Source organism: Phragmites australis, chromosome 13 (assembly GCF_958298935.1).
Source record: "Phragmites australis chromosome 13, lpPhrAust1.1, whole genome shotgun sequence".
Taxonomy (NCBI): Eukaryota; Viridiplantae; Streptophyta; class Magnoliopsida; order Poales; family Poaceae; genus Phragmites; species Phragmites australis.
The window spans coordinates 11151138-11177958 of NC_084933.1; the positions used below are offsets into that span (position 1 = coordinate 11151138).

Consider the following 26821-nt stretch of genomic DNA (forward strand, 5'->3'; position numbering starts at 1 on the left):
ATTAGTTTTAGTATAGACAACTCTAATTACTTGTCATTTGTATTAATAGTACAAACGGTGTACTAAAGCGTCCCGCCTCCTTTGGTCTGATTCTCGTCGTTTTCTTAGACGGTTTTAATTTAAAATCGTATATATTAATCTTTGCATAGACAGCTCCATAGAAATATCTATACGTCCCACTAAATCATTTTTAAGTAGCGGCAAAAAAATCAAACCTTCAAAACTTTCCGTAGTATATCATAAACAATACCTACTGAGTTTTATTGAACCATTAGAAGAAAGAGTGGTACATTTACAAGAACTTAATCCTATTTATGTGATACATTAATAACTTAATATAACCAAAAGAATCACTCATGTACACGATCTCTAATGCAATTCAGGCTGAAACTCTGAACATGGTAATTCCTTCTATCAGCACATGCAGCCTCTTATTATTATACATGCTCAAGAAGAACCGTTCCTGCCAGGTGGGTACGTTGTACAATCTGTCCTGAATAAAACAATATGGTCAGCTTATAGATGATCAAGGTAATCTTTTCAAGGAAGAAAACTTCACTACCAGCTGGTAGAATTCTACCGGCTTTTAGCAGTTTTTGAGTCTACCTTTTCTCAAGTTTCTTTTATCAATTTTTTAGAATTGTTGCTTGCATAAGATGAAGCAAATATCAAGGAGTACATTTCACAATATATGGATCAGCGAGGTACCATTTTAGGGTCTAAACAAGGCCTCATACCATATATATGATGGAAGTTGGCTGGTAGCCGGTATTCTATCCCAGTCGGCACAAAGCTTTTGTGCATGATATATTCATACCAGCATACTTAATCATGCTGTTGTGCTTAACTGCTTATATACTCTTATGTGTACATAATGTGGCGTTTAGTGATTCTTGATCAATACAAACGTAATTATTGATCTTCTTATATGTAAGCAAGTATTTCGTTCAATAAGCTTTTAGACATAAATTATTTGCTGATCTTCCTTCTAAAAAAGTGACGATAATAGCCAGTTTGTCACACATAACACAATATTTAAGAAAAGGTGAGTCTCACCTTAAAATGTATCGATACTTTGAGCAAGACCATCTTTGGGCTTCGCATTTGGCTGAGATTCCTTGCGAGTTAGTTTCAACGGAACATCAAGCTCCGGGGGGCTCTGCACATACGAAGTTATGCAGTTATCAGTGATGTACTAAACAATCATTATCCAAGGTAGTCTTCAGAGGCTCAAAATTTTCAGATCACCATGCAACGAATGAGTGCCCAATTTATATCTTGAAAAAGGGGATGTTGCTTGACATCATTTGCTCCAGCATTTGAACCAAATCGAGAAGAGGGATCTCTCTGAAGTAGTCCATGGATTAATTGCTTCGTGGCAAGACTAACCTGGACAGCCGTTCATTATTAATAAATTGAATAAATAAATAAAAGTATACAGTATATATTAAAGAAGCCTAATATTTATATTAATTTTCAATACTTTTTTCAACAAAGTGTCTCGCTGGATAGTTTTTGGAATTACTTCCATACCATTACAATTGTAAACTGAACATAGGCGTATGTGACTAGATTTGCATACAAGTGTAATAAAAAGAAAAGTGAGGAAGCTTCTTACCGGAATGCTACTAGGAAATGTAAGGTCTTTGTGCAGGATGTTATAAAATGTCTTTTTCCTGTTCTTTCCTCGGAAAGGTGTACGTCCATACAACATCTCATACAAGAGAATTCCTACAGCATGTGAACGGATGTTAGCTAACCTCATAGACAGTATCGACCTAATACACTAGTAGAATAACACATGTAACTAGCTCACACAATTGGGAATACTTGATAGCACATCTACTTAAATGTGCATTTGTAGTGCCGATCTATATAGATTATACACATCAAGCTACATCGAAGTTGGCATTCACATTAGATCTTAGAACTAAACAACTCGATGTACATATTATGTGCACTATACTAAGGTGCCATACCAGCCGTCATCATAGGCTGTTTCATCTATGATATAATTTAATCTATATTTCACAAATGTTTCAATATTTAGTTCATTTCCACTGTTTTTCTAATCTATAATTAGCGAAATTTCAAATTTGAACTCAAATTTTTTGGATGAGATTCCCTCAAAATTTGCTTCAATTCAGTTAAATCGAGCATATTGGTAATAAAAGTTAATAGTTTTGTGTGAGAACCCAGTTATTTGCAGGACAAAGTCTGTTGCAGTATTCCCTTATGTGTATATGAAAATTTCGTTTAGAAACCCATAGCATAGCGCAGTGTAGCACCAAACAGTCAAGTAAACAGAAGTACCGAAGTAGTAGGATAGCTAATTGTCCTGGTGGAAATTCATGTTTCAAGTCTCATTTCAAACAATTTACAGCTTATCATGATCATTTTCAGATACTGATATGATCATCCAACGTTTCAACTAACTTCATACTCAGAGGAAAGGAAAAAAAATCACTTTTCATCTATGAGTTATTGGCTAACCAAATGGGTCCACCAGCTAGTTTGTATGATGAAAAAAAGTAATATTTCCCAGTCATTATTACTTACCAAGAGCCCACCAATCAATGGCGCTTGTATGTGCTGCACCCGTGATGACCTCCTAAAACAACAAAAGAATTACAAGATAATTATGTCACCGATCATTTTCTAAAACAACAAAAGAATCACAGCATGAGAGGGAGTAATCATGTATGATTTCGTAATATATGTGCAACATGCTAAATCTTATCTATTTGGTACAAAATATTAAGGCATGATATGAAAATTACGAATCTGCACTCTATAACTCTCATTGTAACTCTTTTGTCTCACACTTTATTCCAAACCACAATAAATATCATAATTTATGAAAGGGCATGTCTAGAAGAGACAAAGATTTGCCTTGAAAACCAAAATCATCATCTATTTATAACGGTGGGAGTTAAAAATTTGGATATTATAATGATGAAGAACACATTCAAATATTTTGGAAATAATTACTCTGATGAAACAGAAAAGAAAAAAGACGACAAGTTAATAAAGCTACAGATACAAGCAGTATCATACTGGAGCTATGTACTCTTCAGTTCCAACAAATGAATTCGATGGAGTGGCAGGTTCTGAAACAAATGTTGGGGGGAGATATTCTTTAGATTTTCTTCGTCTTGAAGTTGAGTGCTTTATCACCTGCAAACCATTATCAAGGTTACAGTTTTGTATTTAAGTGCAGGACAAGCTCTATTGAAAAACAAAGATACATGACTGAGGCCACCAATAAGTACTCTAGATAAACATGTCATTGGCACCAATGAACAGTTAATCTGTTCTTCACTTCAAATGCCATAAAAGTGGACAAGAAAAGGCTCATTACTAAGGTATGACATACTCCATCGATTTAACGTAAGTGATACTGCACATTCTATTAGCGCATACAATGAAATAACACACTGAACTGACGAGGGATTGGTAAAATCAACAAATAAATTGGAATGGCCTTTAAAGCTTGCTCTCTTGACTTACATGGGGTTTTGAAGAAGTCAATAAGGAGAGGTCAAAATCAGTCAGAACAATGTGCCCATCCTCTTGGAGCAAAATATTTTCTGGTTTGAGATCACGGTATATAATTCCTGCAACAGAAACATGATATTTAAATTACCAACCTTCGACGTAATAGCAGGAATTTCAAACACATCCCTTCAAAAGAATATAGAAGCAGGGCATCAAGTTATAATACTTTAAAAGACAGTAACCGGTACTCAACTGGTTACACCTTTATTTTTAGTGATTATACGGCCTGGCTGGCTAATTATAAGACCTAACCAGCCGTTTTTAGGATAATGTACAGTGTCCTATTAGTACAGTGAAATACTATAAGTTCCTGGCCTCAGTAACATTTACATAATGTACACGAGGAAGAGACTTTGTCCCAAAAAATGTTGAACTATTTTAAACTGCAGATATACCAAGGCAATGGAGATACTCAAGACTGATTACAACCTCCGCAGCATAAAACCTGCAGAAAATATAGATCAAAATAATTTAATAAAAGAAAAGGTAAGTGCAACATTCAGTAGTATCCATAACATAAGATCTACGTATGCAAAGGCAATAACATCTCAAGTGATTATCGTAATTTCTATATTCTCCATTTTGAGCAGTCCCTTGTTTCAGTCTTGTTTCAAGTTCTGTAGTGCAAATAAGGTCACATCAATTAGCAAAAGATTCATATGCTACAAAGTGTCAAAGCGTATAACCCAGCTATAATAATAAATTTAGAACCAGTAGAAATGTCCAAGTAAATGAAAATTTCTGCTCCCTCCATTTCAGAAGAACATTAAAATTTTGCATACTTTCAACAGTATGCAACATGAAATATTGACATTGTTTTTATTATGATTTTATTAAACAAAAATAATATTATAAAAACAATAATGAGATTCAGTGTTGCATTTATTATATTTTTTCCTAATCGTAAGAAAATATCCATATCTGAAACAAGTACACATCATGAGTGGAAGGCCATTTTCAGAAGCACATAAAACTTTTACATCAGAACAGGCATGTTTTAGTCAATGAAAAATAATACATTGAAGAGTCATTCGGATGTACACTTTTCAACGGCTACCTTGCAGATTCCTCTCTGAAAATTTTCATGGGTTGCCTATCAAGCAGTGCAAATAATTCTCCTCCAGGACAAAAGTCTGTTATGAGACAAATATGTGTTGGTGTCTGAAAAATAGATAGTAATTAGTAATATGCCTATTTTTTCAGTTGAAAGTTAGCTGAAAAAAAAACAAACATGGAGGTCAATAGTAATAAATTGTGGAGGACTTGGTTGATGACCTCCTTACAGAAGCCATGTGCAGCTAAAACCATGTGTACCTTTTTCTTTATTTAGCAATCTGAAAATAGTTAAGATAAGGTATAGCCTCATAGGTCATAGGGCTGACCTGGAATGAAGTATACAGTGTTGGTAGAAACGGATGATCCAACAGTGAGTATATTTCTCTTTCGATACAAGCTCGATGAACCTGTGTATTGCAGAAAATGAATCTAGCTCAATAATCCATTGAGTTCACTCACAGGTATAAATTAAAAAGTAGATTACTTTAAATTTTGAAGACACGTCTAAAATGAACGAGCTTGAGATGTATATTTGGAATTGTTCAACCGCATTGCACTAAACGACTTCCTGAAGAAAACCGAATGTTTTCACTCTTGGAAGATTTGCTGCTACCATGACATTTATCAGGTTTTACTGTCAAAATTGCCCCTTCATTCTTCCAGTTTCATAAATTTGAACCACTTCCCCTCCCAACAGGTATGCCGTATGCGCAGTTGCACGCCCACCCAACCACACAGATAAAAACCAGAAGTGTGTATCAAAAGACGGAATATATATTGCCAAATATTTATCTCTAGAAATCACCTTGTTGCGGTTCAACATCACTGATTTGTCCATTGCCTTCATTGCAAATAATTCACCACTGCCTTGCAACTCCACCAAGTGTACACTGGAGAGAAAAATAAAGATATGGTATTGCAGTCACTCTTAAATAAAGATATGGTAATAAACAAGACCAAGGTGCATGCCAGGTAGCCTAAGACATTGGGTTCAGGTGAAGCAAATCCAACACCCTAGCTAACCCATACATGACATAAGCAAATCTACTCAAATAACCAAACACTGTATTTATTACTAATAAATATTTTGAATTTATAATTTTACTTTCATGGTTGTATTTATATAACAAGAGAAACAACCTACCCTTCATAACACTGAATCATCTTATTTTTTTGAGACAGTGGAACAAGGAAATTACTGACAGGCACGGATGAGGTTCTCAGTTTGTTTATGTAACATGGTAATTGTTGCTAGTTCATTGAATATCCTCAAATTATGATATAAGAGTATGGATTGACATCTATCCAAAGTAAAATAAAGTTTAAGGCTACACTGCGCTTTCTGTTGATGTAGTCAAGTGTAGATTTTCTAGCCAGCAGACTTTCAGAAGTAGTGGCAAAGAGGTAAGGTAGTCCCATAGAGTGTAAAGTACTGATAAGGAGATCTCTGTACCTGCCAGTGTCACCACAACCCAAAGGTTTAACAGGCTTAAAGTGCTTCAAGCCAATCTTCTCCCCAGCTTTTGTAATCTGAAGTACCAAAAAGAGAAGTTATTTTCCCTAAAAAAGAGAAGTTATTATGCTACTATGCTAATGAATATTTTGAATAGGATTCAAGACACACATAAATAATTTACACACTGAGGTCTCATGTGCGATACATCGTTTACAGTCAAAGCAGACCAAAAATATGGACCATGCAATGGAATGCCTAAACCCATTTGATGAATGCCTAACTACAAAAGAATAATCGAGTGTTTTGCGCATCGAATATTTTACACATAACCTACTCTGTTCCATTCAAAAAATATATTTTCTGCATAACCTAAATATGTTAAGAATCACATAACAATACTACAAGTTCACAATCTGGCAAGGAAAAGAATAACATTTTATGCAAGAACAGATGCCATTGTACGTATCTATCGAGATAGTAGACATTCTATTCACATCTAGATGTTGTAGAATTAATTCCATGCATGCAAATGTAGGCAAATCATGACATATAATAAGCAAAATGATGTTTTGGCACTGTAGGAAGCTTAGTTATACAAGAAATTACAGGTTGAAAAAGGATTGAACTGAACCATTGTACAGATAAAGTGCAAATGCTATGTCATCCCGCTTTTGCCTTTTCACTCTCCAACACCTTTAAGCATAATAGTAAAGGAATCCTAAGGCAACAGATGAGCATTATATGCATCTCTAAATTTGCATATTATAAGGATGAATTCTCTTGTTTCCAACTCTTTGTCAGTATATAATTATATGAGATGGAAAAATTTGAGTCACCGTTAAAAGTTTAATGCTACTCCCATCAATATATATTTTACAGAATGTATCTTGTCAAACAACAGTTACACCATACCCTTTCTATCGCAATCCAAGAAGAGTTGCATCGTTTGTGTGGTTTTGGAGAAACAGGTAGCGAGTGTATTGCCCACAGGTCCTCTGGTCTCTGAAATAACCACAGATTAAGCTATCTTCCACCATAGAACAAAGAATTGTCTAAACAAAGTGCTCTTATAAAATATTTCTGCCAGTTCAAACAATTAAAATTGTGGTTTCTCTTCTACAATGCATTGTTCTTTTCAAGTTGTTCGATCTCATAGTTGTTTTATTTTTTCTAATCAGAACTTGCATTTTTTAAATAGGTCATTAAATTAGAAATTTGTAAATTATTCTTAAGATCGTCGCTAGAGGCTTGTGAATAGTTGGTAGTGAGCTCTTGTTGAAAAGTGACCATTCAATTTTCCAAAAGAGGAAGAAAAGTAGCAGTTCTTCAAAAAGATTGATGATGATCTAAATCAGTGGCTTTGTCCAAGATACTTCTACCAAAACAGAGCAGCGAAACTTGACTAGACAACTTATCTTTTTCCAATTTCTGACAAATTTTAGGAAGTGCTAACGAATTACTTTCTCTCTTTGTTGTTAAATTAATCTACTTGGCCTAAGAGATTATATATTCTACAATGTCATATCAACCAAGCAACAATTTCATGAGGCAATCAATTTAATTAAATATATTCATTAATTGGAACAAAAACTGCCAAGGCTACTATGAGTTTCAATACTTTTGTAAACATTCAGAAAACAAAAAGTAGATGTACCTTACCAAGTTGGGATCAGGAAGCTCTCTGACTGCTTCATCCACATTCTCTGCTGTAGCTTTAACCTGTATCGATTTCATCCTAAAAATAATTAGTGCAAAGCAACAGTACATTACACACTGCTATAGTGCTATATTATCAAGTACCTCTGTATATTATACTATAACGTATCCAAGTAGCTTTCTAATTGCCTAATCTGCTGGCCTATTTTATGAGTATCATATTAATGAACTTTGAAGCTAAACTCATCCAAAGAAAAGGATGCTGTGTACCATAACCACCTGAATAGAAACCAAACGACTGACTCTTCATTTTATTATTTAAAGTTGATTTATTGGGAACCAACTGCAGTTTTACTTTACGTCATCAAGATTCAAAAATGGAAATTAATAAAGCAAGCTGACATACCAATTTGGCACTTTGTAGCTCAGTATTCTCAGAGAGACGATTCCTAAGGGGTTCGACATGGTCGCTTCCATCAAGTTGAACACCGATGAAATATTGAAGCTCCCCCTGCATCCACAGTAAGACAAATGAGTGCCATCATAATATTGATGCATCCATGAACAAGCGCATGTCCCAAAGCAAGTCGAGAAGGGCAACGGATGCTCAGTACCTTCTGGTCCCGCATAGGCTGCAGGTGGAACAAGTTCCAGAATTTTTTCCCTGGTTCATGACAAACAACAGCAAAAAAAAAAAAAATCAGCATAGCACCCAGATCCTATTCATATATGGACAAAACCGAGGGGAATTAAAATTGGAACTGATCATGCTTTTCGGAACAAATTTGCCATTGGGAAATGCAAATGTTACCGCTCTTGGTGTAGTTGATTAGCTGGACGGTGATCTCCTTCTGCTCCCGGATGGCCTCGCGGATTTTGTCGACCGTGGACATATCGGTCTCTGGCCCTTGAAGAAATCTGTAACCATCGACAAGATCAGACCACTTCATATCCATCTCATGCAAAGCCAAAGCAGAAGAACCAAGAAACGGGATGCAGGGAAACGTCACTAAGAAGGCCATGGAGCAGAAATGCAGAATCGCACCGCACGGCCGGTCATGGCAAAGCGCGCGCAGTCCAAGCACACGCAACATAGCACGGGGAATCGAGGGGAAATCGCCACGAAGGCGGTGGAGAGAACCCAACCCCCGGCACCTGGGCAGCCCGTAGGCTAAAGCAACGGCCGTGGCCGCCGCCGTGACAAGGAGAACGGCGGCGATTCGTGCCCATAGGAGGCGAACTTTTAGCACCGGGCTTCGGTGGTGGTGGAAGCGGAAATGCGTAGCCATACACTGAGCAGGAGGGCGGACATCCGCCGCAAGAATGCGGCGACCTGCAGCATTGAGGTGGCGCTCTCTCCCCCGAGAAGCCCACACGCGGATAGGTAGGGGTGCTTTGTTTACACCTACTACTACATTTCTCCTCCTCCTTGTCCCTCCTTTCTCAAGCCGTAATCCTCATTTGGAGCCCATCTTTGTCACGCTCCCGTCCTAGCCATTGGTTGATGCAACACCCCATTGACAACGCGGAAGGGAAGAAGGAAGAGAAAGCTCACGCCCTGAATTACGAATTTTGAACTTCTGATGCACACCAATTCAAATTGGATTATCTCCGTCGAAAGTTTAGTTTGGTTGGGAATTCTTTCTTTAAATTATAGTAACAACTTCAATGTAAGCTAAAGGTGGTTGGAATACCACACGGCTGAAAGTTTTCGAAAATCTCATTTAAAGGTTCTAAAACCCGTTCTTGAGCTTCAAGTACTGGGTTGAAGGTTCCAGAAGTCTTCAATTGAGTGCTACAGTATCTTAGCTAAAAGCTCAAATCCAAGTTTGAATCCACAAATTTTCTAGTTCAAAGCTATTAAGCTTCTGCTAAAAAGTTAAATTCTTCAGATGGGAATTCATTTTCCCTCATTAGAAAGTTTTCCTTTCTTAGCTCAACCTGTGAACTCGATTTTGGTGGTCACCAGGACATGAGCCAGGAGAGAGAAGAGGTGGCAACTCCACTTGTTATCCACAATAAATTCAGAAAGACAAACTTATTTTTGGCAAAACTACACGGAAAACCCTATATTTCGGCAAATATGCCAAAAAAACACACTTTTTTACACGTTGTTTGACAAAAACCACACTTCTCTTCATGCCCCCTCACTAAGGTCTGCCAACGTGGGGATTCAATCGCTACTGTTTGCAAGTTCTGATTAGACATGCTATTACCAAGGGCAAACCATCAGTTAAGGGGATTCGGATCCCTGACGTCGATGTCACGGTGACTTCATCGCTGACGTATGACAGTTAAGGGGATCCGGATCCCCTGACGTCGATATTATGGTGACTTCGTCGCTGACGCGTGAGCTCAGCTCCATACGTCAGCGACGATGTGCGACGTCAGGAGATCCTCGTCCTCAGTTAAGGTGCACCAATGGAGAGATGAGGTGTCGCTACTCCACGCTTGTCTTTCAACCACACAAACATTTGATTATTTCTTTCTCTAATTTTTAAGTGTTTTTCATGATAAATCTACTTATTTTTTAAAAATGATAAGTCTTACACTTCTTGTGGATATTAGTGGAGAAAGTATTAAAAAATTTACTGCACATATTCTTAAAAATCTATTTGAGAACCGAGAGAATTGGTTGTTGCGCCATTATACAAAAAGTTTGCAAGCTTGAAAAGTAAAAATCCAATGTTTACCGCATGACAAACCAAATAGGTATGTACCTTACTTTATATGTGATAAGTCATTAATAATGTCTAAATTGAGTTGTGTTTGGTTTGTATAAGCTTGTTTATGCATGCTTTTGATTATGATTAACCAAAGTTGGAGAGAAAAATGGAATTGACGATTTTGTCTCTGAGTTAGCAAAAATTGCGCTCACCGAATGGTCCGGTATTCAGTGAAATAAACATATCGGATGGTTTGGTGTTCAAAAGGTTTTTACGCTGGAGTATTTTAAGCCAGAGGCAAAAATTGAAATGTTCACCGAATGGTCCGATGCTAGAGTGAAGTGCACACTAGAGCATTTTTCAGGAGATTCCTTTCGACTCGGTGGAGAGAAGCTTTGTACACACCAGATAGTTTGGTGATGAGGAGGTGTGAACACCAAATGCTTCACCAAAGCATTTTTCCAGAATTTTTCCCTCAACTCGGTGGAGAAAGAGTTTTTGTACACACCAGATAGTCCGGTGTATACACCGGAGGCTTCATCAGAGTATTTTTTTTTAGAGTTTTTGCATCGTGCAATGAAAAAAAGATAGGATTACACACCGGATGGTCCGGTGCTAAGAAGGAGTGTACAGCAGATCATCCAGTGTTCACGATTTTTTTAAGATGAGAATTTCTACAGGAATTTTTGTTTATGACTAATTAGAGATGGAATTGGAGAAATGTGTGTGCTTGTCTTGTCATGTGTAGGTGATGGATGCAACTTGACGGTCGATGGCGGGATGATCAGGGCTAAGCGGGGTGCTTGGTGCCGGACGATCAAGTAGGTTGGGTGGAGTCAAGGGTTATCATAGCTATACACGTGGAGGGCAAGCAAGGAATGAGATGGTGGATGACGACAGCGTGTTGATAAAGTCAAGTGAAAGGGATACCAGTGCAAATGACAAAGCAGCCTGAGGAACTAGGAGCGGGAGAGACTTGCGGACGGTCGTGATCACAAGACGGAGTATACTTGTCGACATTGGATGGCTTGCTTAAGGTGTAAGCAAGTAACGGTGAATCACACTTTGAAAGACGTGCGATGCGGTTTCACGGTTTGTCCTCAAAACCGTGGAAAAGTGTAAATGCACGTGACATCATCGTGAAGCTTGCATCGAGACGAAACTAAGTCTTAAAGGTGCCACGGCCGTTCGATGGACGAGGAAAAAGATGGACGAAAATATCCTCGATGGTAGGTAGAAGTATATTGGCAGAGAGAGGCAAGATTGGAAAAGCAAACTTAGGTGCTACGGAAACTCCCAAGGCCTATAAATACAGGGGAGGGGCTGTGTGAGCTACTTGAGCTAGCCATTAGAGAGTTGTGTGCTAGGGTTTTAGAAGGAAAATATGAGTACTTAGCCTTTGTGTTAGGTAAGAGCTTTTGGTAAGCAAAAATACTTTGTAATCCGCTAAAAATAGGGTGTTCATCTGCTCCTAATGAAGTTGTTGGTTTCTCCCATACTTATGTTCATCTCCTTCTAGTTTCTCATCTATTGGTTCTCTTACTTTGTTTGCAAGTTCTTCGGCGTTTATGGTGAATTTTGTTTTTGTTGTTGAGTTGAAATTTTTCACCTTGTTGAAGTTATTTTTCTTGTTGTTAGAGAGATAAAAATCACATATGAGTTGATTTTAAACCATTTCCATCCTCTAGATCCATCAACTTGGAGACTTTTTTCAACTGGTCCTCATTTCTTTAGATTTAAATTTTTTTCAATCAAGTTGCAAGATTTAATGAGCGATGATACTTGAATTGGTTTCACATAGAACCTAGTGTTTAGATCCATCCAGTGGAGTTATGATCTTTTCATGATCAATGTGATTTTCTCTCATTTCTCTATGTTTCTTGCTTCCACTCTTTGTTTTGAGGTACGTTGGGTGAGAAAATAAGAAAAGATCATCCAAGTATTTGGTAAGACACCTATTCACCCCCTATAGTCTCGATTCTCGGTCCTATAATTAGTATCAGAGTCGAGTTTGATCACTTGTTGATCTTAACTGGCTTTGTGATCCGTATGCAATAATGGAGAGACATGGGAAGATTCCATTCTTTGAAGGTCGTGACTTTTCATACTGGAAGTTGCGCATGGAGGCTTATCTCTTAATCAAGGAAGTGTTATATGAGAGGTTGTAGACTCTAACTATAAAATTCCTATTGCTCGCACTTCTCAGGCCCAAATTTAATAATATGAAGCCAACAACAAGGTTAGAAATATATTGTTCACCAGTCTAAGTTGTAATGAGTTTGATAGGGTTCAGCACCTCCGTACTGCTAGAGAGATTTGGTCTCCTCTTAGTATATTTCATAAGGGCCCTAACCAAATCAAGGCTAGGCGTGAGAGCATCTACAATCAGGAATATCAAATATTTGTACAAGGACCCAGAGAGTCTTTAGATGCTATGTTTGCAAGATTTGATGGGATTGTTAAAAATCTTAGATCCACTAGGATTTTGCCTTATTCTAATCATGAGAGAGATCAAGCTTTTCTATGCTCCTAACCGTAGCATTTGGGAAGTAAGATCTGTAGCATTGAGGAGTCATCTAATTATGATACATTGACTTATGATGAACTCTTCAGCAAGCTAAAATCTATAGAAATAGCCAAGGCGGCTAGAATAGGTCTAGGAAACCCCCTGTCTTAGAACATGGTGTTGGTTTCAGGACCTAGTAGCGGCAAACAGGCAGGAGTTAGTTCTTTTTTGTACTAACCTTTTATCTGGTGGATTTGTTTTGTCTTCTTTGGTCTCTATCACAGAAGAGCAGGTGGACACACTTGATGATGAATATTTGGCATTAATCGTGAAGAAGTTTACCCACTTCTACAATAACCGGCGAGACCAAAGGAGAGGTGACTCTCATGCTTGTTATGAGTATGGTGACACCACTCATTTCAAGGTAGACTACTCTAAGCTCAAGAAGAAGAAAGACCACAACCACGACCATGAAAAGCACAAGAAGAACAAGAAACATTTCTTCAAGAACCGTGATAAGATGACCAAGAAGATGGCCAAGACGACTTCATGAGCTTTTTTGGTGGTGCTCAGTGACATCAACACATCCTCAAGTGAGGGTGAGAGCTCAGAATAGGAGGAGCCACCCGTGAAGAACAAGGACTTCACCAGCCTTTGTTTCATGGCGGACGACAATGACAGCAACCCCGAGCTTGATCCTTCTGAGGTATCACCTTCTTACGACCAGTTTTCTGTTCAGGTTAATACCTTGAGTGATGCTCTTGTTAGCCAAGATAGATTACTTAAGAAAGTGGTTCGAGAGGTTAACTCAAATCTAGGCTAGAATATTCATTGTCTGAGCTTGAGTTGCTTAGGTATAGGGCTAAGGATGAGGATTGTGAAAGTTGTGTGGTTGTCATGACTGAGCTTGTCGAGCTTCAGACTTTACCTGCTCAAGTCACCAGTCGGCTTGAGACTACTGAGAAAAAGTTTCTTAAGGGAGGAGTCTAGATCTACTCTTTTAGGCACTTGCAAAAATTGTCATTTTCTCACCAAGGATGTTGAAATAAAATACAAGTGCATTAAGGAGTTAGAATCTAGATTGGAGAGTGCTGGGTGTTTTAAGAATGTTGAAACTGTTCCACATATATTGTTTTTAAGGACAAACTCAGCTGGGTTAGAGGGCAAGTTTAGAAACTCATGGCTGAGAATGAGTACATCCTTTCTCTTGTGGAGAAGTACTTAGAAGGCAAGGGCAAAATAAATTTGAACTTTGCCAAGACCAAGATATATGCGGATACAGCAGGATTAGCTCTAGGGTTGGGCTTTGAGCGAGTGGCCTACAATGGGTCAAGTAAGACTGTGTTCACCACATTCACTACCCTAGAGTCTGAGAAATCTAAGATCAATGTCACACAACCTATGCCAGAAAAGAACAATCTCACACCATAAATCAAGAAGAGAGAGCTTCCAAAGACACAACCTAAGAGAGCTTCTCATTCTAAGATGAAAGCTCCTATGACAGAACCTAGAGTGACCAACATGTTAGTTCCTAAGAGACGCTATGTGTGTACCTACTGCCAGAGGGAGGGTCACTTAGTTGAGTTCTATTTTTGCCGTATGAGAGATGAGCGACGTGAGTGGGAGTGGAGTACAAGAGACATGTACTGCCCCTCTTTTTGTGTACATGAGCCTTTTCCTTGCTATCACTCACAGGATTCCGATGCTCTTCAATTCTCTTCTAGAGATGGTGCCCAGCGTAGATCATACCATGAGTCATATGGTTTTGGTCCACGTGTCAGAGGCTTTGAGTTACAACGCTTTGGCAGGCCATATTTTTCTCATCGAGGTACTCGCCCCCAGAGTGCTAGGGTTGATTTACATACACCTGTTTTTACTCCTCGAGTGACTTGGTGCTGGATTCCCAATAAGTTTCTTACTTACCTCAACACTAAGTACTCGAGCTCTTCTTACTTGATATAGGAGGCAGGTGGAGTCATGGACAACAAGTGGGTAATTGACTCTAGTTGTTCGCGCCATATGACCAAAGATGCATCATGATTCTCCAGCCTCACCCCGACAAAGAGGTATGAGTACATCACATTCGGGGATGACAAAAAAGGTAGAGTGAAGGCTAAATGTATGCTTTGGTAGAGTATCTGGGATACAATTTGCTTTCTGTATCTCGAGTTCTTGATTCCTCAGACACTTTGGTTTGTCAAATTTCTCGAGTTGGGAGAGTTTTTGGAGCCGTTTATGGGTCTTCTCGTGTTTAATTGCATAGCCTTCTTCTGAGCTTTGGATGCGACATAGGAGGTAAGGGCACATGAGTTTTGATTTGCTCACACGGTTGAGTAGCCTTGGCTTGATTTGAGGATTGTCCAAGCTCAAGGTTGAGAAGAACCTTGTTTTCACTCCTTGTCGGCATGGCAAGATGGTTGCCGTCTCCCACCTACTAGTTAATCTAGTGATGATTGAACGACCGGGAGAACTTCTCTATACGGACACTGTTGGTCCTTCCTGAGTTCGTTTGGCGAGTGAGAAGTGGTATGCACTTTTCATTGTTGATGACTACTCTCGCTATTCTTAGGTGTTCTTCCTTGTAAGCAAGGATGAGATATTTTCACACTTTCAGAGCTTAGCTTTGAGATTATTCAAGGAACTCCCTGGTGCATTGAAAGCAATTCGCAGTGATAATGGTACCGAGTTCAAGAACTATCTCTTTGATGCTTTCTATCTTGAACATGGCATTGAGCATCAATTTTCTGCCCTACGTGTTCCTCAACATAATGACATGGTTGAAAGGAAGAACAAAACTTTGGTTGAGATGGCTAGTATGATGCTTGATGAGCATATGACTCCTAGGAATTTTTGGGCAGAGCCTATTAGCACAACTAGTTATATCTCAAATCGGATTTTCTTGCGCTCGATTTTGAATTTAACTTCTTATGAGTTGCGCTTTAGGAGGAAGCCGAAGGTTTCACATCTGAGAGTATTTGGCTATCGTTGTTTCATCCTAAAGTATGGCAATCTTGATAAGTTTGAGTAGCATTCTTCCGATATGATTTTCTTAGGGTATTCTCTTCATAGTCATGCTTACATGGTTTATAATCTTGACACAAATACTATCATAGAATTATGTGATGTGACCTTTGATGAATCAACCACTTATGCTAGCCCTATTTTTAAGTGTGCAAGTGATCAAGAGATGAGTGAAAGCATCTTTGTAGATGACGACCTTCCAGCTCTCAGTGATGATGAAGATGATCCACTACTTCCTGCTATCACACCTGCTTCTTCTACACAAGCAGAGGGTCCTACAGCCTCTACTTCTACTTTAGTTGTTTTCGAGCCTGCACCAGTAGCGTTTGAGGGAGAGATCGTCTCACAACACGAGGCTCCTCAACACATTCAATGGAGACATCCCCCATAACTAATGATCAGGGACTTTGGTGAAAGGGTAACGAGGTCCAAATCTACTCAATATGCTTATTTTACTGATTTTGCATTTGTTGATTCTTTTGAGCCCTATAATGCTGGACACACTCTTTCTGATTCAAATTGGGTCAATGCCCTGCATAAAGAACTAGAAAACTTTGAGAGAAACTAAGTTTGGATCCTTCTAGAACCACCCTAAATATTTATACCATAGGTACAAAATGGGTCTTTAAGAACAAATAGGGGGAGGATGGGTCTGTAGTTAGAAACAAAGCTAGACTTGTAGTCTAGAATTTCACTCAAATAGAAGGGATAGACTTTTAAGAGACTTTTACACCAGTAGCTAGACTAGAAGCCATTAGGATTCTCCTTGCTTTTTGGCATCCACAGGTTTCAAGTTGTATCAAATGGATGTTAAGAGTGCCTAAATGGGTTTATAGAGGAAGAGGTCTATGTCAATCAACTCTCTAGTTTTGAGCACCGCAAATATCCATAGAGTATAAAAGCTTCAGAAGGGTTTGTATGGACTTAAGCAGGCGCTTAGAGCTTGGTATGATAGGCTTAAGTCTTTCTTGCTAGAGCATGGGTATGTGATGGGATTCATGGATAAAATCTTATTCACCTTAAAGTATGATAATGATTTTCTACCTATTCAGATTTACGTGAATGATATCATTTTTTTTTTGGCTCCTCTCATGCTCTTGTAGCCAACTTTACATAAACTATGAGCAGGAAATTCGAGATGTTGATGATGGGCAAGCTCAACTTCTTCCTTGAACTTCAAATCAAGCAATGCAAATAAGGTACATTCGTTCATCAAATGAAGTACACTAAGGATCTGCTGAAAAATAGACATGAGTGATGCGAAACCCTTGGTGACACCGGTGACTACCTTGACCGCGCTTGATCCGGATGAAGGTGGTGAGGCGGTAGACCAGTGGGAGTATAGGAGTATGATTGACTTCCTCCTGTACCTGACGGCGACAAAGCCTGACATTCACTTCGCTGTCTGCTTGTATGGTCACTTCCAAGCATCACCAAGGACATCTCATCGCTAAGCGGTGAAGCACATCTTGAGGTATCTCAAACACACCCTTGAGTATGATCTTTGGTTTTTTGCATCTTCTTCGCTTTCTCTTCGAAGTTTTTCGGATGCCAACTTTACTGGTTGTAGGATTAATAGGAAAAGTATATCGGGTACTTATCATTTCTTGGATACCTCTCTTGTTTGTTGGTCTTCTTGCAAACAGTCTAGTGTTGCCCAGTTAACTGCTAAAGCTGAATATGTTGCTGCCACTAGTTTCTATTCTTAGATCTTGTGGATGGTTGCTACCTTGAGAGACTTTGATTTAGATTTCAAGAGTGTGCCACTTTTGTGTAACAACACCGGTGCTATAAGTTTAGCCAATAACTCAGTCTAGCACTCCAGAACCAAGCACATAGATGTGAGATTTTATTTCTTGTGAGACCACAATGAGAAGGGGGACATTGATTTGAGATACATAGATACCCAACATCAGCTTGCCGATATCTTCAATAAACCTCTAGATGCCACCAAATTTGCTTTTCTAAGGGGAGAGCTTGGAGTGTGTAATCCTTATGGTATTATGTGAAGGGGAGTTGCTGTTATACATACTCTATCTTATTTTCTGTTGCATTTTCAGTGTATAGCATTTTGTAAGATAATCATAGTAGTTGAGCTTTGAATTGTATGTCTTTAGTATTTTTAGTTGCTAGTCTTGAATTTGGACTGAGTTGAGTAGTTGTGCAGAGCAAACTCTTAATCTTAGGCTCGTTTTGATGCTTTGACATGAAACATTTTAAGCAAGCTAGCTTTCCTAAATATGAAATATAGCAATTTTATGCATGTAGACTATAAAATGTTATATTCTTGATCATCATGTTCGTAATTGATTTGGCTTAGTCAATACTTGTGTTAAGACTAGTTTGATGAATATATTGCTCTAAGCTTCTTGGTAAAGTGGATTGGGAAACATTGCACTTTGTTTTTTTTTCTTTGTCAAATGTTTAGCTCATGATAGAACATTGGGGGAGCTTGTGTTCCTTGTGTTGCAAAGACACTAGTTGATTTGATCTCGTGAAAACTTGATAATTTGTGCAATTTGAATAATGTTGAGCAAGTTTCTTGTGCTAAGATATGATACAATACAGTGGTCTTGATGCCTTGAGGTGTTTGTCATACCTAGTCGTGCGACACTTCGCTTGGATAAGAGATAACTTGAGAATAAAATACATTACAAAGAACTGTAGCTAAATGTTCAATTTTTAATCACTTGATCTAACTAAGTCTTGGTTTTATATGTGAGCATTTGCAAAGACTACTGCCATGAATGCTTGTTTGCCTAGTTCGAGATTGAAGTTTGCTAGTTCTTAATACTTGTATTGCCTCAGCACGAGTGGATGCTTCTGTGATGGTCGCTTTTACCATGATTCAGCTGTGTGAACTTAAATACGCCAACAATTCTTCAAGTTTAGCTTGTGTAGCTTCATGCTTTTATGTCATTGTCTCTTTTTGAGCCTTTATGCGATGGCAAGTTCCACCTTTTACTCTCCATAGCCCTTTGACATTTCTAGCATTTGCAAATGCTTTGTGTATACTTGTGGAAGCTCATTAGGACTTCATGTTTGTGCATTGCATGGTGTTTGTCCTTGATATTTCCATTGCCAACTGGGGAGAAATTATGCACTAAACTACAAAGAAGAACCTTGCATAAATGAAAGTTGTTCATTGTCACCAAGGGGGAGAGAAGAATGTTCTGGTTTTGGTTTGGCTTTTGCTTCGGGCTTTTGCATTCCATCCTATGCTAAGTGATTATGTTCTTGCTTTTCTTTGATTTTTGATCACTTAGATATGTCAATTGGATTATGTGCTTCAACTCATTCTTTGTTTTTAATATGTGTTGTCAATAGAATCATCAAGGGGGAGATTAAGAAACCAAATGGATATGTACATTGGTTTATATGTGATGAGTCATTGATAATGTCTAAATTGAGTATAGTTGGTTTGCATGAGCTTGTTTATGCATGATTTTGATTATGACTAACTAAAGTTGAAAAGAAAAATGGAATTGGCAATTTTGTCTCAGTGTCAGGAAAAATTGCACTCACTGGATGGTCCGGTGTTTAGTGAAGTGAACACACCGGATGGTTCGGTGTTCAGAAGGTTTTCACGCTGGAGTATTTCAAGTCAGAGCCAAAAATTGAAGTGTTCACCGGATGGTCCGGTGCTAGAGTGAAGCGCACACCGGACCATTTTCTAGGAGATTCATTTTGGCTCGGTCAGAGAAGCTTTGTACACACCGGATGGTCCGGTGATGAGGAGGTGTGAACACCAGATGCTTCACCGGAGTATTTTCCAGAAGTTTTCCCTCGGCTCAGTGGATAAATAGTTTTTGTACACGCGTGGATGATCTGGTGTGTACACCAGAGGCTTTATTGGAGTGCTTTCCAAAGTTTTTGCATTCGTGCAATGGAAGATGGGATTACGGACACCGGATGGTCCGGTGCTTAGAAGGAGTGTACGATGTTCACGATTTTTCTGAGATGAGCATTTCTATAGGAATTTTTGTTTATGATTAATTAGAGATGAAATTGGAGAAACGTTTGTGCTTGTCTTGTCATGTGTAGGTGATGAATGCAACTTGATAATTGACGGCAGAATGATCAGGGCTAAGCGGGGTGCTTGGTGACGGACGATCAAAGAGGTTATGTGGAGTCAAGGGTGATCCTAGCTTTACACATGGAGGGCAAGCAAGGAATGAGATGGTGGATGACGACGGCGTGTTGACAAAGTCAAGCGAAAGGGATACCAGTGCAAGTGACAAGGCGGCCTGAGAGATCGGGAGTGGGAGAGACTTGCGGATGGTCGAGATCTCAAGACGAAGTATACGCGTCGACATCGGATGACTTGCTTAAGGTGTAAGAAAGTGGCATTGAGTCACGCTTTGAAAGCGTGCGTGGTGTTTCACGATTCGATCTCAAAACTGTGGGAAAGTGTAAAGTGCATGTGACATCATCGCAAAGCTTGCATCGAGATAAAACTAAGTCATGAAGACGCCACGGCTATTCGATGGACATGAAAAAAGATGGATGAAAATATCATCGGTGGTAGGTAAGAGTGTATTAGAAGATGGAGACAAGATTGGAATAAAGAAACTTAGGTGCTAAGGAAGCTCCTAAGACCTATAAATAGAGGGGAAGGACTGTGTGAGCTCTTTAAGCTAGTCATTAGGGAGTTGTGTGCTAGGGTTTTAGAAGGAAGAGAGGAGTGCTTAGCATTTGTGTTTGGTGAGAGCTTTTGGTAAGCAAAAATACTTTATAATCCGCTGAAAATAGGGTGTTCCTCTGCTCATAATGAAGTTGTTGGTTTCTCTTGTGCTTATGTACGTCTCTTCCTAGTTTTCGTCTATTGGCTTCATTCCTTTGTTTGCAAGTTCTTCAGTGTTTATGATGATTTTTGTTTTTATTGTTGAGCTGAAATTTTTCACCTTGTTAAAGTTGTTTTCTTGTTGCTAGAAGGATAAAATCACATACGAGTTGGTTTTAAACCAATCTGTAACATCCCAACTTTTAGCCAAAAATCAAATTTCAAAAATCTTTGCAAAAGAAATCAATTTCAAAACTAATTTAAAAATCCCAACAAAATATTCAAAACATTTTATCTTCCTCTCTCTCCTTGGGCTCTTTTCAACCAGACATCCTTCCCTGGCCTGTTTTCCCGGCCCATCTCCTTGTATCCCTCTCCCCTTTCTTTTTTTCTCTCCCGCAGCCCAGTTTCCCAGCCGGCCTGTTTTCTTTTCCTCCAATCCAACTCCATCCCTCAGCTCTCTCTCCTTTTTCCTTCTCTCCCGCGTGTCAATCCGGCCTGGCCGCCTCCTTCTTCTTCCTACACTCACGCGTGTGCCCACACCAAGCCACCCCGCGCACTTGTGCCAACCACCACCCGCCAATCACCTCCATTGTCGCCCCGTATCGCACCATAGTTGCCAATTCACACCACCGTTCATCACTCCCCTTTCACTGCCACCACGGATAGCAACCACGACCGAAGCATGCCATTGGCCAAGCGCACGTGCAAAGTGAATGTACTGCTACCTCGGCTGTCGTGCTTGACCATCCTAGCCGCACACCGCGCGTAGTCCAAACCTTTACACCGCCAGCCCTCTGTCACCTTTGACAACCGCGCATGCCATACCGCATGAGCGCCATGGACCCCCTCTACCAACCACTGTAGCACCTCCGCTCGCCTATAAAAGTCATCGTTTGCACCTTCGCTCGCCTATAAAAGTCGTCGCTTGCACCTCCGCTCTCCACCGCCACTCGCCGAGCTAGCCAAGGCAAGATCCACTCCCTTTCTCCCTCGCTCTCTCACTCTCATAGTGTTTTCCCCTTCTGGCAACCATCACCGTCGATGTCCCCTCCAGAAGCCGCCGTTGGTCAAATTGACCTCACGGCGAGCTTCATCGAGTACCACTCAACCTTCCAAGCCCCTCAAACCAGTCTCACTCCCTCTAGCCCAAGCCAACACCATGCAGTCACCTCTGTCGTGCCTCATTTCCGTTATCGGCCGCTGTTGAAGCACCACCGGCCAAGCCGAGCACTAGCATGCCTTCCCCGCACCCTGTGCATGCTCCCAGTACCCTCAAAACCGACCCAAACCATCCCTCTGCGAGTATTCCATGTTGATCGCCACCACCTCCAACTTCGGTATGCGATTAATGTTGTTCCAGCCACCATCGCTGATGACATGCCCCCTCAACACCTCCATCGTGCCTTGCTGATCATCCTAGTCTGCTTCTCGACCCAATTCGAGTCCGAAAGCCGTCAGCGACGAGCTTTCTGGTGAGCTTCCACCACGAGACCCCTTGGTGCCACCGCCTCGCACCGTCCTGGCAATCCCACGGCCTTGTGCCGTCAGCCAGAGATGCCATTGTCATCCCTCTCTCTGTGTAAACCTAATAAGTGGGCCCGGTTGTAACGTCATCTCTATGGCCGTCACCCCCTCTTGGGACGAGTTGGGCCACCTCGGCCCAATAGCAGCCCAGCTGTAGCCCAGCTCCCTTTTAGCTAGCCCAAATGAACAATGCCCACAACACAGTAACTTTTCCAATTTCCCCAAAAATCCAATTTCCGAGGAATATTCATGCCTTTTCTTTTTCTTGAATTTAACTCCCGACCAACTTTCGAAGCCAATATCTCCCCCGTTTCAACTCCGATTTCAACTATTCTTCCACCAATATTTATCTAAATTTAAGCACTATCTATTCATACTAGTTTCATATTTATTTCAAATTTATTTATATTATATTTTATATTTATTGGTATGTCATGTTGTTGTATGTGTGTCACTTTTTAGAAGCCGGAGAGTTCAAGGAGGAGGAGGAGGAGCCGGGAACTCAAAACTTTAAGCAGGAACCTCTTGAGGACTTCAACGAAGGAAAATCTCAATCCGTTTCCCTTTTGATCATATTGAACCCAATTTTATCACCATAACCCGTAGTAGCCGTGCATCAAGTATTACTTAAGGGCATAATTTAAACTGTTGATATAGTTATAATCTACTGTAGATTAGCCATCCTATTTGTTACCATCCTCAATATAATCTTGATAAACTTAGGATATTCGTCTCGGCTACTTTAATTACGCTAAGACAATTACCTTGATAATAGTATGCTTAGGAATGTATACTTTGCTGTTACTTTATGTGTAATCACTGTTAGTTTTATTAAATGGGTGAAACTTGGTGCTTTGGTGTTGCATGAGTTGTGGGATGGGAAAACTTGTTAGAAATTGATAACAACGGAGAACTGGTCAGAATTGAGGCAAATCAGGGTTCCGTTGGGAACGCCTTGGGAGTTGAAGCGCTGCAGATGTGGCAGGCTCCATGAGGAGATATTTGTCTTGGCTCGTTTAAGGACCAAATTGATGTGACATCCTACCTAGTCTTTACAATGCAACCACTCGACCCTGTATGTGGCAGGGCTTAGTCTAAACCCTGTCAGCTAGTCAACTGGTTGTCAGGAGGTAGTTGTGCAACGGGATACCATAGAGCAGGTGCAAGCTTGGCGACGCGGTTGGAAGCCTAGTTGAAGGTCAATAACCCCAGGTTAGCTCCCGTAGGCGGCTAGTGAGATAATGCTGTGGTGGGTAATAGCTTTGTTGAATCGCACTACCACGATGGTGGTATGTGCCAAACTCAGCCTGTGGGTAAAATATACCACTCTGCTGAGGTTAAACTATTCGAATAGCCATGTCTATGGTCATGGACGAACTATGGTTCAGTCACAACAACTAGTTTGGTTTACGTGTATTTCCTTGGTGAGTGTGTGGGCAAGGTGTGCCCGTTTTTAAAAAATAGGTATGGCAGTGTGCCGTAGGCTTTTGTGGATAGGGTGTCCGGCAGCATTAAAACTTGGGCTCTATGACTTTCCACCATGGTCAAACCCCCTTCATTTAAGAATATTGATATGATGCTTTTACAAAACCGTTTTATGAAAAATACCCTATTGCATGTGTAAACTTGATATTTCCGCAGAGACTAACCTTACAATTTATTCCTTATCAATATCATATGCATGTATTTATACCCCTACCGTAGGGTAAGAGTTGAGACTTGCTGATTACATTTGTACTCACTTTTGCTTGTGCTTTCAGAGGATGAACTGGTCTTCATCGATGCAGACGGTGAGGCTGATGAGTAGGTCTCGGTCATGTCCGCCCCTGAGTTGCGTGTGGAGTGGCGTGCCTTCATGCTGTTCCTACTGTGCACTCTAATAACGTGGATTCTGTTGATCACATAAATCCTTTATGTATTTTTGAGATGGTGGATCATTCTCACCACTCCCCGTGTTGTATGACTATAATATCATCTGTTGTAAAACTTTTATTTACCAGTGACTGATCCAGAGACCGGTATAATAATAGTTTTAAGCACGGAATAACCCGGGACGCTTCACAATCCTATCCTCTAGATTCAATAACTTGGAGACTTTTTTTTTATCCGGTTCTTATTTATTTGGATTTAAATGTTTTTTAATTAAGTTGTAAGATTTAGAAAGCGATGATACTTGGATTGGTTTCATATAAAATTTATTATTCAGATCTATCCGGTGGAGTCATGATCTTTTTATAATTAATGTGATTTTCTCTTATTTTTTCTATTCTTTGTTTTAAAATGTGTTGGGTAAAAAAATAAGAAAAAATCTTTCGGTGTTGCTCATTATTCAGATCCATCCGGTGAAGTCACGATATTTTTATGATTAATGTGGTTCATGTTTTTTCTATTTTTTGTTTTAAAATTTAGTAAGACGCTTTTTACCGCTCACAGTCATCGTTTACCATCGCACTGACAAGTCCGGTATTGCTCACCTGCAGTTCCTTCCGAGGATCTCCTCCCGCGTGTACTCTGTCAGCTCCAGGAAGCTATCCGACGCGAAGATCTGCACAAACCCAGCCGTAGTCACAACTTCAACAGCAGAAATGGCGAGATGCCACCGGCGTTTGGTTGCGTGCTTACGATGGGGTTGTCCGGGAGCCTGGGGTCCGAGATGACGAAGTTCTTCTCGATCCGCTCCAGCGTTGTGGCCAGGTCGATCCCCTGCCTGATGTCCCGCTCCCTCTGCGCGCGCTCCCAGCTGTCCCTGCGCTCTGGGTCCGGCTCCGGTGCCGGTGCCGGTGCCGGCGCCTCCACCGCCACCGCGGGCATCGTCTCCTGGTTACCAATCGAGCTCCTCTTCCCCACCTTCAACCTGCCAAGAAACCAATCCATGTCACACGAGAGAAACCACAAGTTTCAGCGTCGTGCAGTGAGGGAGGGAGACGATGTCTCGAGCCTCTGATGACTGACCCAAAGAGGGAGGCGCGGCCGCTCATCTTCCGGCTCAGCCGCGCGTCCTCCTTCTTGAGGTCCCAGAGCGGGGACTTGAGGCCGCCGCCGCCGCCGGACGGCGTGCCGGGTGCCACCATCGGGGATGCCACAGCCGCGTCGCTGGGCCTGGCTGGCGTGAGCGGCGGCGGTGGCTCCACGGGTTCTTGTTCCCCTTGCTCGCGCGCGCGCGGGTTCTTCACCGTCTGCACCACCTCCGTGATCGACGACATCGCTGTCTCCTTCTGCCGCTCTGCGCTCACAGGGGAAGGGAAAGGGTCAGCACCCGAGATGGTGGCGGCGGCGTTGTTGCGGCGAAAAGTTTGGAGGCTCACCGTCGTAGCGGATGAGCGACACCGGCAGCTCGTTGGGCCGCATGCGCTTGTCGCTCAGCCCCTCCGTGTACTTGCTCACCTCCACTTGCATCCTGCCACGGGCAGTCAGCCCATCACAAATCAAAGCAGAGCACGGCAAGAGCAAGAACAGAGCAGATGATGGGCGAGTTCAGCAATGGATTAGAAAGGTGCGTACCCGATGAACTTGATGACCTTGCCGTTGTCGTCGCGGATGGGGGTGACGGTGAGCAGGTTCCAGAACGGCGTGCCATCCTTGCGGTAGTTGAGCAGCCGGCCGCAGAAGCTCCGGCCAGCCTTCACGGCCTCCCGGATCTTGGCCACCTCGTTCATGTCCGTCTCCGCGCCCTGCAGGAACCGGCAGTTGCGTCCGATGACCTCCTTGGGGGAGTAGCCGGTCATGGTGAAGAATCCGGCGCTGGCGTAGATGATGGGGCAGTCCGGGCGAGTGGCGTCGGAGACGACGAACGTCTGCTGCAGGTTGGACAGCGCGTCCTTGAGCTCCTGCGACACCCGCGGCAGCGACGACTCCCCCGAGACGCGCCCGTCCATCGACGACTTGGTGCTGCCCACGCCGCTGTCGCGGCCGCGCTGGAACGAGGGCTGCCTATTGCCGCCGCCGCCCGGAGACGACGTCTGCTCCTCGACGATCTCCTTCCCGCCTGACCCCGACCTCGCCGGCGGGAAGGTGAAGCTACCGGCGTCGGCGCCGGACGGGAACGCCATCCACTTCTCCACCTTCTCGGCCACCTGCTTCGACGTGCTCGCCATGGACGGCGCTGTGCTGTGCCCTCGACGGCGGCGAGATTTGAGCTGAATGGAATCACACCAGCTGTGATTCTCGCAAAAGATTCAGAAAACAATCTCCCGAAAATTGGGTGAGAAGCGAACTAAAAAGTCAAGCTCTTGCGGCCTGTTTTTAAGCTCAGAACATCAGGGACTATCGAACTGGATTGCCACCAAACCTAACAGCACAGTGGTGCAACAAGAAACACCTCTCACTGTTCCATTATCCAAAGCAGGCCAATGAAACAGCTCCTGCTGCTACCTACTGCCACCTACGGAATACTACTTTATTTCTGGGAGTAGTAGCAGAGGCACATAAAAGGAAAGTACTAGGACAATCAGCACGCACGCAATCCAATCCAGCAAGAAAAAGTGGCAAAGGAAACCACCTGCAGGTGAGGCACCTCCCGATAGCAAAACAGGTAGCCAGCAAGCTACTTGCCTAGCTATCTCGCTGTGAGGTCGACAGTCCAATCAGGTGCC

The 26821-nt window shown here is 41.4% G+C and overlaps 1 protein-coding gene across 4 annotated transcripts; it reads right to left on the reverse strand.

The window, feature by feature from the left end:
- Window positions 1-235: 235 nt before the first annotated feature.
- LOC133888364 (phototropin-2-like) lies at window positions 236-26637 on the reverse strand. Of its 4 annotated transcripts, none has more exons than XM_062328570.1 (22): window positions 25731-26616; window positions 25535-25626; window positions 25182-25452; window positions 24852-25083; window positions 24704-24774; window positions 8538-8644; window positions 8341-8390; window positions 8133-8237; window positions 7730-7789; window positions 6983-7072; window positions 6068-6144; window positions 5420-5504; window positions 4941-5021; window positions 4616-4719; window positions 3954-4003; window positions 3511-3617; window positions 3058-3177; window positions 2560-2611; window positions 1619-1731; window positions 1249-1389; window positions 1057-1159; window positions 236-493 (listed from the first exon to the last, which is right to left on the reverse strand). In XM_062328570.1, exons 1-21 carry the CDS (start codon window positions 26321-26323, stop codon window positions 1058-1060), a joined length of 2703 nt encoding a protein of 900 aa, XP_062184554.1. In that variant the 5' UTR covers window positions 26324-26616; the 3' UTR covers window positions 236-493; window position 1057. The 4 variants fall into 4 exon arrangements, with proteins under 4 accessions (XP_062184554.1, XP_062184555.1, XP_062184556.1 ...); XM_062328571.1 differs by having other exon boundaries at window positions 236-488; window positions 25731-26615; XM_062328572.1 differs by lacking the exon at window positions 1249-1389 and having other exon boundaries at window positions 25731-26637.
- Between the last annotated feature and the right edge of the window lie 184 nt (window positions 26638-26821).

Coding starts and splice junctions, on each gene's coding strand:
- LOC133888364 (XM_062328570.1), bottom strand. CDS start 26,323: ATGGCGAGCACGTCGAAGCAGGTGGCCGAGAAGGTGGAGAAGTGGATG. Junction 25,627..25,730: donor AAGGTCATCAAGTTCATCGG/GTACGCACCTTT, acceptor TGCCCGTGGCAG/GATGCAAGTGGAGGTGAGCA. Junction 8,238..8,340: donor AGCCTATGCGGGACCAGAAG/GTACTGAGCATC, acceptor CTGTGGATGCAG/GGGGAGCTTCAATATTTCAT.